The sequence below is a fragment of the Sinocyclocheilus anshuiensis genome, unplaced genomic scaffold (assembly GCF_001515605.1).
Source record: "Sinocyclocheilus anshuiensis isolate Anshui unplaced genomic scaffold, SAMN03320099.WGS_v1.1 scaffold1287, whole genome shotgun sequence".
Taxonomy (NCBI): Eukaryota; Metazoa; Chordata; class Actinopteri; order Cypriniformes; family Cyprinidae; genus Sinocyclocheilus; species Sinocyclocheilus anshuiensis.
The window spans coordinates 699371-710828 of NW_015539958.1; the positions used below are offsets into that span (position 1 = coordinate 699371).

Sequence of the window (11458 nt, forward strand, 5' to 3'; positions counted from 1 at the left end):
TATATCGAATTTGATGTAATACAGAGTATCATGTCATTTCATGTCAGTTGCCATTTTTATACACATATTCATCCACATACACAAACACATACCCACATCCAATTATGCACACATACACACTGACAGGACTCTGCATCTGCCCAAGGTTCAGGTGTTATGTAATACTGACAAGTGAACATGTCCCTCTGGCAACTTTTAGGGGCCTGGTGAGGTGACAGCAGATTGTAACTGTGGGAAACCGGATCGTTACCACTGAGTTACACATACTGTATCCTTAACACAGTCTTTAAAACCTGCACGCTGATAACAAGAATAATATAGAGATTCCTCAAACATCAGATATGTTTGATCGTGGAAATCCATGACTAGGCGAAGCTTCATGCACTCGCAGAACCTGAACCTGAGTGCATTTGATGTCTCCACTAAAGCGTATGTGTGAACTCCAGAGACCAGTGACCCAGATTCCTAGCATACTCTTATTTGGCATCTATGCACGTGTCTTCCAAATTTCACTTTCATGTGGACTCTTTACCTACAATGAACATGAACAGAGACAGCGTAACAACACTAAAGTCAAACCCCATTATGTGCAGAGCAGACAGGGTGGTACTCTGCACAAATTAGCTTAGCGGAAGCCTGCATGAGGCAGCAGTATCACACGCAGTCACACACGCACTCCTCAGCAAACTCGCATCAGATTCAGCAGAGCGCTAGTTCTCCAACACGCATATTCCTCCAGCCATTCTAATCTCCAAACCTCTAGACGGCCGGCCTGAGCCTTTCTCCCCAGATGAGACCAAAAGCAGAGCTGTCTATGGCCCAAATCCATTACCACACTGAAGAAAATCAATGATGCAGCATGGATTTGAGTGGACTGTTTATACCAGCAGAGCATTTATTCTCAGGACTGGAATTTTGTCAAAAGTGTAAATGGAAAAACACAAATGAGTGAAAGCATAATTATACCAAACACACCAGAGTTATTATCATTAATTAAAACTATTAAACACATTTTATTAAAGGGGTCATATGATGCGATTTCAATTTTTCCTTTCTCTTTGGAGTGTTACAAGCTCTTGGTGCATAAAGAAGATCTGTAAAGTTGCAAAGACTAAAGTCTCAAATCCAAAGAGATATTCTTTATAAAAGTTAAGAGTCAGCCACGCCTACCTAAAACGCCTCGTTCTAACACGCCCCCACATACCTACGTCGCTCTGTGGGAAGATTTGCATAACGCCGCCCAAATGTTCACGCAAAGAAAGAAGGCGTAACTTTTATTCTCACTGTAGTATTGTTGCCGCCGCCATATCCTGAAGATGCTGTGTGCTTCGTTGTGAAAGCGAAACTACTTTGTTTGGTCTTCCAAAAGAGGACGATATCCGCTTCGTCATGCCTAGAGCTGATCCGTGCTGGTTGCTGAGGGAGTATGGTGAGGGGCGTAACATTTCCGTCTCACGCTTGAGGTATTCGGCCAATCACAACGCACTGGATAGCTGGCCAATCACAGCACACCTCGCTTTTTCAGACCGATGAGCTCTGTAAAAATCGACACGTTTCAAAAAGGCGGGGCATAGAGGAGAAACAATAATGTACAGTATGTGGAAAATAATGTGTTTTTTTAACTTTAAACCGCATAAACACATTTCATTACACAAAATACACAAAATAATGTTCTTTTTAACAGCATCATATGACCCCTTTAATTGAAATAAAGCTGAAATAAAAGAAAATATAAATAATACATGAAAAACTTAATGAAAACTAAATTAGAAACACTGCCTTGGTAACTAACTGAAATATGTCGAAGCACTAAAATTACAGGAAATAAATAAAAATAAAACTGAACTAAAATTAAACCAGAAATAAAAATAAATTAAAACTAAATAGAAATACTAAAACAACTCTGAAGCACACAATAAATAAGTAAATAAAAAAATAAACAAACAAACAAACAAATAAAATATTGGAAGAATTTGATGAGAATTGCTTGAATTCATACTGTGACTTCTGTATCTTGGCAAGTGTGTTGCATTTGTTTGCATCATCTCTTTTGAAACTCTAGAGGTGACACTTTTGAAATTGTACATGAATATTAGGGATCTTTTTCTCAAGACAAAAATCTGGAAACATGTGACGCCAGCAAAGGTCTCCATTTATTCTCATTGCTGCCTATGAGACACAACTGAGACATTAGACACGTGTGGTTTTCCTTCCTATAGGGAGTGAACGTACAGGTACATTATCATACATCAACAATACAGCCCAAAGCCGTTATACAGCAATTAAGCCAGTCACTTATCAATGTCATAATTAATGTCTGCTCGACACCAACTCAATTACATAAACACTAGGTGTGCGATTTGTAATAACATAATCGGAAAATGTCACATTTGTTAGTACGCCGTGGCCTGACTTCACCTGTTGTTTCCTAATATGCAGAGGCGTGCACGCTGCTACCGGGTCTAGATATTTTTCCATTTGTCAATAACATTTGCTCGGTTTAACAGCATCTGATTTGATTAAACACTCCTGTGTTCACTCAACCAAATACACAACAACCCACACGCAACCCTCTCCCTTTCACTTTCTCCCTTTCCTGCGTACAATTGATAAAAATCACCCACTGCTATTCTCTGGGTGGCAATATAAACTCATAAGCAAGATGGTAAATTGATTACTAACAGCAATGTCATGAATGCAGGCTTTTTGAGCAGTGATTTAACAGAAGCATGATACATTTGTGACTGACACCTCAGAGATTTATAGCCGTTAATCATTATTCTTGGAGGATGATGCATCTATCGCCTTCCTGATCAACCTCAACGGTCTTAAGGCCCACTTACACCAAGGACGAAAATTATAAAGTTTTATTAATTGTTCTAATTCAATGACATAAGAGAAGTTCATCACAACTATAACGATAACAACACAGAAAAACAATATTGTTGGAATCACTATCAGAACGTTTTTATTTCCATCTGATGAATGATAAAAACATTGACAACCAATCAGAATTTACGTGACTTTAAGCATTTAAAGCAGCAGATGACAAAAGGACAGCACACGCTTGTAATAAACAGAACAATATTGTGCATTGGTGTGGACTCTACTACAGTTATCGTTATAGTTCTTGGTGTGAACGGGCCTTTAGTCAGGATAACTGCCCTCACAGGTTATAGTAGCCCAGTGATCCTCAAATCTGTCTCCACTTTCCTGCAGAGTTTAGCTCTACCCTAATCAAACACAACTGAGTTTGCTAATCAATGTCTTCAGGATCATTAGAAAATCACAGGTAGGTTTGTTTGATTATAGGGTTGGAGCTAAACTCTGCAGGAAAGTGGATCTCGTGAGCCAGATTTGAGGATCACTGTAGTAGCCTAATCCCATTTTACTAGTAAGATCAAAGCAAAAGCCTTGGGCCTAAAAAGACAAGGAGGCCAGACTCAGAGCACAGGTGAAGGAGAAGGAAAGCTGAAAAGCGAGACAGATTCTGCTCTCTGGATTGCTTTGGTCCTGGGCAGTTTGACTGGAGGATCTGTTGTAGCAAGTTTAACTAACAGAGTTTCAGCTGAGGATAAGTCGCTGCTAGACAGTCACTTTTTAACATCTCAGTAACAGATCACACGCTACACGAAAGCGTATTTCATGACACCTGGAAACACTCTCTGCAACCTATAATCATAGATGGAAAATCATCTTCAAATGAGGGACGAAATAGATCTGATATGAAGAGAATTGCGTGATATTCCTGAGCAAAACAGCACAGTCAAACCAAGCCCTGTGGCGATTAGACAGCTAGTCAATTTCTAACAACTGGGTAATGGAGATTCAAGTATATGAAAGTTGATTCACCATATAATGACACTTAGACTCTCTCATCACCAAATCAAGTCTACTTTGAGCGCTCAGATGTCGGCACATTGAACATTTCGCTGGTTTCTCTGTCATACTGGTCCTCACGTGGGTGCCAAAACACCCACACAGTCACATAGGAATTCAATAAAGTGAGTGAATGGGAGAGTAGCATGCTGTTTTGTGTCAGTTGCTAAGCAAAGTGAATCAACCCAATGACAATTTTGAAGTTAGGCTCCTGGTTCATCTCAGACAGCAGCACTGACCCACAATGACACAGAGGAAAACAGACCTTGCTTTAAAACCTTGCTTGTTTTTTCTTTTTTCCACCTTCTATCTCTCCTTTGACCTGAGAAGAACAATCTTTTGCTTGACAGGGTAAGTAATTAGTCAAAGTGCCGTGATTCCTAACAGGGTTGTGCTTTGACAATTAAACCACTTCCTCATCTGTTGTTGACTCTGGCGCCAAATGTCAACTGATCAATCGTATAGATTAATTGATCCAAAGCCTTTGGTTTGTGCCAACATCCAATAAAATTCAAACCATTGTGCAGTTCAGACCCTCTGTATACTAAAATAAATATATTTTCCACTTAAAACACCACTTGACAGCTGTCCTTCCAGCCATTGACATGCGTATGGTTTAGCTTAAGTGCAGTGCACTGTCACCATGTGCTATACAGCTGTCATGAAAATATGTTTCTGAGTGCCTTAACAGACATTAGTAAAATAATAAAACATATTATTATCCAGGACTGTGACCAGGATGTGGGTCAAACAGTTACACTGATATACATTTGTACCCGTTTTCAAACATAATGTTGCAATTCTAATCTAAATGATTACGAATATGTCCACAAAACTGGTGAGATTCTACACAGCATATTTGGTCGAGTGGGGCTAATAATGTAACACATTTTTCATTTTAGCAATTCATTTTACATTTTGGTGAATCTGTGGCTAATTCATAAGAATTTATAGAATCTTATATATATTTATTATACACTCTTAAAAATAAAAAAATAAAGGTTCTTAAATGGTTCTTTGGCAGGGTGTATGGTTCAATGAAGAACCTTTAATATCCAAAGAACCTTCCCATTGCACAAAAGATTCTATGTAGCACAGAAAGGTTCTTTAGACTATAAAATGGTTCTTCACACTCAACATGTTGAGATCAAGTGAGCTAAATTGTCCTGTCTGGTCCAGAACTCATTCCAGACTCAAATTAATATAAATAGTGCAATATAAAGTATTAATTTTGAGTAAATGATATTGTGGTGTTTATCAATTAAAAATCAGTAGATCAGCCCTTTTATATCTTTTTTAATGCTGTTTTGCATGACTCAAAACGCTCTGAAAATCCTCAAAAAATATAAATTTCACATGAATGTAACTTATGTCACTTGCTAGTACAATTATGTAGGCTAACTTATAGAAGACGTCGCTGATTGAATTTAGTTTTAAAAAATATGACTGATCGTCGCTGTCAAGTCTGAGTACTCTAGTACTCATGCACATCCCTATTAAACACACATACACACAGTATCGAGGTATGATGTATACTGCATTGATGTGTACTGTAAATGCAACAAACATTTTAATCATATCTCTTGTCAAGTCTCGATTACTTCTGGATTTTATTTTTATTTTCGAAATTATTTTATGAACAAACCTATTAAAGAAAATGTATAGTATGATAAATGTGAGGATATTGATCTGGAATAAATGGGACCATAAAATAACCTTTTCATAAGTGGTTCTTTGTAGAACCTTTAAAAAGGGTTCTTTGTAGTAGCAGAAAAGGTTCTTTATGGCACCAAGAATAAAATGGTTCTTCATGGAACCAAAAATAGTTCTTCTATGGCATCGCTGTGAAACACCCTTTTTGGTGTTTCCTGGCACTTTTGTTTTTTTATGAGTGTACACTTATATATTTTTTCTGAAAAACATACATTTCTGTAAAAATCACCACCTCATAAAATAGTTCTGGTTTCTCATGAGTTTGGGTTGGAAAACTGGTTTGACCAATATTTTTTAACCAATGTTTACTGTTTTTATACTTATTTACCGTTTTGTTTGTTTTGTTTTTTTTAGAAATGAACAGTTCTTTAATATCAGGTCTACTGATAAGTGCTGCCTAAAAATAGGATCTAACTAAGTGTCAGTTGTTAAACCACTATTTGCTCAACAAGAAACAATGTTATTCAAAAGTAAAGCAGCTTACTTAATTCTTTTGTTTAACAATACAAAATAAATTAGAAATTAATTATTAAAAACTTTATAACTTTTCACAGCCATTTTAAAAAGAGATTTCTAAGCTTCCACATAATTCAAATATAGTCCTGGATAAAGATAAGTTTGCATAAATATAAATATGGCACAAATAATAATTAAATTATTAAAACTAATTGAAATATTCATAATGTATATTACGTTTTATATGCTGCAGCCTAATAATTATTGATTGCTCAAAATAATCTTGAAAACCTAAAATCTGCAAATCTGTTATCTGACAATTAATCATAACATTAATTTCTATTGGTACTAGTTGTACAAAATATAATAGGCTATTAATAATAATAATAGTAGTAAGAAGAGGAAGAAGAATAAGCAGAAGAAGAAGAAGAATGTTGATCGAGTGATCTTATTGGGCATAAGATGTTCATGATATTCCAAAATGTTCATCTCAACTGGTTTTGGAACACGCACGAAACACTACTGAAACAGGAGAGTAATGCTACATAATGTGTTTGCAGAGCAGTGGGCGGTTGCATGGGCATTTGCGTCGCTGCAGAGCTCTGAAAGTCCTCGGTCAATAACAAAGTGATGACACTCACTCACCTTCATAATACCGCAAGGTGGATTCCCGGTGCCGGTGCACCTCTCTGCAGAACTGTCGCGGTTCCGGGTACAGATCCGCGGACTGCTGTGCTCCCTGTACCGTCCGTTAGAGTACACCCCATCGGCCCCGAACACCGGGTGCCCAGCCGCCGACACGTCCAGGTATGTCTGGTAGGTATCGCTGATGCTCAGCGCCGCCGCCGCCACGTCCCGGGTCGGAGTGGTCGCCTCGGAGACGAGCTCGTACAAGGGTCCCGCCACGGATTCGGAAGCCTGCGGCTCAGCCATCGCGCGCTCTGCTGTTAGCTACGCCAAAAAACTCACCATCGGAGTGAGTGAGCCTTTGATTTTATGAGCCCACGGCGAGACAAACAGCCATCGGAGTCCCGTGCGTCCGAGTAAAACCGTAAAATCCATGAACGGAGAAGGCACCTCACGTCCTCTGCCAGCCGAGGTGGTGAATAGATTGTGCGGGCGGATAGATTCAAACCCCCCTCTCCTCCCTCCCTCTCTCTCACCCCTCGTCGCCGCTAGGAGAAAATAAAGCGCACAGATGGCGCTCGCGCCGTGTTCTGCCGGTGGCCGTCCGTAACTACCGAGATAATACAGCGTTATGAGGGCCAATTAGCCTCGTTCTGTCCCTTGATCGCCAGACGCCCTGTAAGCAGTAATGGAAGGATTTCCGCTGTCTCTCCAGCGTCTCTCTCGTGTGTGACCTATCAAAGATGACCGAGGATGGTTGTGACTGGATTTAAGGCGCATTTGGAGAGTCAGGTCCTGCCACTTGATTAGCAAACTATCCCATCACACTTAAACGGAACCACACAAAGCCATAAACACGAGCAGATGTACATAAACATGCTACTCAACTACTTCCAGGCTGCCTGGAAAAGAGTGATAAACAAGCGCAATGCCTCTCCTGTGGTACGCAAGTACACCATGAAATTATCCAGTAATTGCCCCTTTTAGCCATAGATGTCGTGGCTTACAAATAAATGCCTAATTGGCTGGGAAAATAAAGGACTACATAAAGTATAAAGTATCTTTAATTATAAAACTATGAAGTTATCACAGCCTTGTAAAGTCAAAGGCAGTTTATAAAGTTTCAGGCAATTAAACAATAAAATTGTATTGCAGTTTCAAAGCTCAGGAGATTTAATGGCATCTCAGCTATAAAAGTTTTTTTATAATAAATGTATATATAATATTTATACATATTTATAATTATTATATAAAAATTAATGTGTGTGTCTATTAAATGAGCAAAATCACACTAGTAGACGTGAGAAATGGGTGTATATATGCATGGCTGTGATTCGGCCGTAGGTAATCACAGCGTGCCAATATACAGCCACATCTCACGTCTACGAGTGTGATATTGCGTTTATACAACAGTTCGACGGCAGTGTGTAAATATATACACTGTAAAAAAAAATTCCGGGATTTCACAGCATGCAACTAATATTTCACAGTAAATTACATTATTATCACTTTACAGGCTTTTACTGTGGCTTTCACAATGTAATACCGTATTCGGGAATTTTACTGTGAAAATAATGTAGGCGGAGCAGTTACAGGACACTACTGTAAATTCCGCCCCGCCTCCGCGCGCTGTGTCGTCTGACTGAGCTCTGGTCTCCTCCATGTTCTCATCCGTGTCCAACGGATTCAGCGGTAAGTGTAGAAATGTCAAATTAAATGCCTTTTTTATATGATAGTGCATGTAATTTAAAAGTATTAACCAAGTAGAGTTAGTTGTAGGTTCTGTTGTCACGTTGTTAGCGGTTAGCTTACTCGTGTAGGTTTGAGCGCGCCAATTTTTTAAACCATAAACAGACGTTGGTTGTAGTAATTGTACCGTATTAAGTTAGTAGCTAACTGTGAGACATTAGCTAATTTTTTGGAGCCTCATTTCGAAAAAAAATATTATGTCAATTTTAGATTTTCTTAGTGCTAACAGCGATCTCTTTCCCTGTAACTTATACGTTAGGTTCTCTCCACAGTGGTGATCGCTGGGGAATAAGTTGTAAGGTAAGATGGCCTTATGATCGTTGTTATCAACCAGAGAAATTATAGTGTTGTGGATTACAGCAAAGGTGGAGTAAATTCATCTCAAATTAGTAACGTTAACTGGGCTTCTTCATAATTTTCTCCCCTGCTGTGTGTGTGATATGGAGCAGCCTTTGTCTGCTTCATCAACTGAAAATGTAGTGCTGCATATAAGATAAATCGATAGGGGCAAGAGATTATTTGTGCGCAAATTTTGACTCTGTGCTACCGTAGGTACAGATTATTGTATTATTGTACTCCTGTTGTATTGATATATTATTTTTGCATCCTTGTGCTACAGCTACAGCTACAGCCACTGACGTGAAGGGACTGCGAAGCTACCAAGCACCCCTAGCTTGCTTGATTGTTCAAGGTAATGTTGTCCTTCTAATTTTTATTGTATTTTCAAGTGTCAAGTCATCCACAAATTTGTTGTGAGCGGTTTCATGTAACTGTTTTCTTTCTACAGATAGTTTCTACATGAAACTGCTCACAATAAGGTCTGTGGATTATCTTAAGTAACCGGGTCGTGATTTCTGGAAAAAGACATTGCTGTAGAGTGAGAATTGTTCTGACTGTGATACTAATGATGTATTCATTTCATTTAAAGGATCTAAATGTAAACAAAACGGTTGCCTCACTGCCTGAAGTCAACATAAACGATTCAGACCTGCTATAACTTCAGAATTGAATCATTTGGTCTTGAAAAAATGTTTTTAAAAAGGCCTATATTTGCAACTGTCTTGGTTTTAAAACAGAAAATTAATTATCTATCATGAAAATGACAGATTTGTAATATCAAAACTGTTAAGTGATTAGGATTATGTAACATTGTGAATTATACACCTTAGAAACTGTATTTACTTTTTACCCATAAGCTCAGCATTTAGAATTTATTCCAGCTATTTTTAGCTGTAAGCAGCATGTTTTGCTGCTTAAACTTGCAAATTGGTGTTGTCTTATGCTTACCATATTATTTTAATGTATTATCTTAATTATGAACACACTGGTTTGTAGTGCAAACAGTTTTACCATTTACTATGTCCACATTGAAAAATAAGGTGGATTGCAATTATTTTCTTTTAAAAGTAGTCATCTAAAACTCAGTAGTTAGGGTATGCCACCACGCTACTCTTTTCACTCTAATTTCTTAAATAAGTAATTAAATCTTGATTTCTTTTCTGAACAGTAGGTAACAGTATATCTGTTTTTGTTTCAGGTGACACAATGAAGTCGAGGGCATGGATGCTGACATTGAAGGGACATGCTGATTTCATAACTGGTCTGGCTGCCATTTTTGCCATTTCAGTTTGAAGTATGCTGAAGATGATTCTTGCACTCTGGAATTTATCAAAGGTAATTTCTACATAATATTGTACTTGAGGGCTTGTTTTTTATTTGGTGGGTTAAACAAGGAATGTTTGGATGTGTTGTGATTTTGCGAGCCGCTCAGAACCACTGCAGCCAAGCGATGATGACCCCACTTCTTCCCCTCAAACAAGTGGTGTGTTGCAGATTCAACTTTTGTGTCTGTGCTGGAGACCAGAGAGGAAGCGGTTTTTAAAAGGATCCTGATTCTCCTTCCTCTGCAAACAGTACATATAAAATGATTAACATTGTTGTGTGCAGATGCTCTGCCTGGATAAATCACACACCTCTACTTTGTTGCCGTACTTTTCTTGACTGTGTGTTTGTGATGGAAATAAGCTGCCAGGTTTTTAAGCTGCTGTTATTTAAATGGTTAGGGTTAATATCACCTTGTTCTGTCACCTTTTTGGTCTGTACTGCAACAGCAGTGACCCACTGAAGGTGGTCACTGGGAACTGACACCTTTTTCATCCCACTTGAAAGAAACTTAACAGCTTTCCTCTCTGCCTTTATATTTGTTTATAGGTACTTCTTGGGCATCAATCCAGTGACAGGCACAAACTCAAAGAGGCAGAGAGGACATATCAACCAGCAAGTCTATACACTGATCAGGAAACTCATTGACTTTGAATGGATGTCAATCTAGTGTGTAAGCAATGTTCCAACACCAGAATGGACAAACCAAACTCTGGCTTTGTGTTAAGCTAGATGTGGTCATGCAGTAAGATGATCTCTGAATATGTTCTATAGTGTGTCCTGTTTAAATGGAGAAAAGCATTATCGTCTGAACCTCTTTGCTGGAAAGTTTAGACAGGATTTATTAAACTGCAAAATATATGTATAAAATTGATTGTTTTGTGTTTATTTGAATTGAACATATATTTCCAGTAGGTTATTGATGGGTGAAAAGATAAAATTCCAAAATTACAGTATTTTATAATAAATTAACAATACATTTTAAATTAAAAGTTTTTAATTAACAATACATTTTATAGTAAATTAAAAGCACATTAACTGGCTACTGATTTGCATTACTATTACAGTTTACACTGTAATTCTACAGCAGAATACTGCTAAATTGCAGTAATCTGATGGCATTAACTGTAACTGCACAGCTAAATACAGTAATTCTACAGGAGCATACTGCTAAATCACAGTATGGAATAACTACTGTGAGGTCACAGTATACAGCTGTCATTTCACAATTATTTACTGTAAAAATGATACAGTAACTTACTGTGAAAGTAATGCAACTAGCAGCCAGTAATTTACTCTTTAAAAAAACTCTTTTGTGCAGAACAGAGTATGTGAGCGGAGCGGAGCGGATTTTTTAAAAGTCGGAGCGTCG

The 11458-nt window shown here is 38.0% G+C and overlaps 1 protein-coding gene across 1 annotated transcript in view; it reads right to left on the bottom strand.

Moving 5' to 3' along the window:
- The window catches only part of LOC107687011 (inactive phospholipase C-like protein 2), a 70494-nt gene extending 63315 nt beyond the window's left edge, over window positions 1–7179 (bottom strand). The window contains exon 1 of the mRNA XM_016484151.1: window positions 6694–7179. Within this exon, the coding sequence (XP_016339637.1) occupies window positions 6694–6981 (288 nt within the window). The 5' untranslated portion in view covers window positions 6982–7179. The remainder of the gene's footprint in view (window positions 1–6693) is intronic.
- Window positions 7180–11458: the final 4279 nt, after the last annotated feature.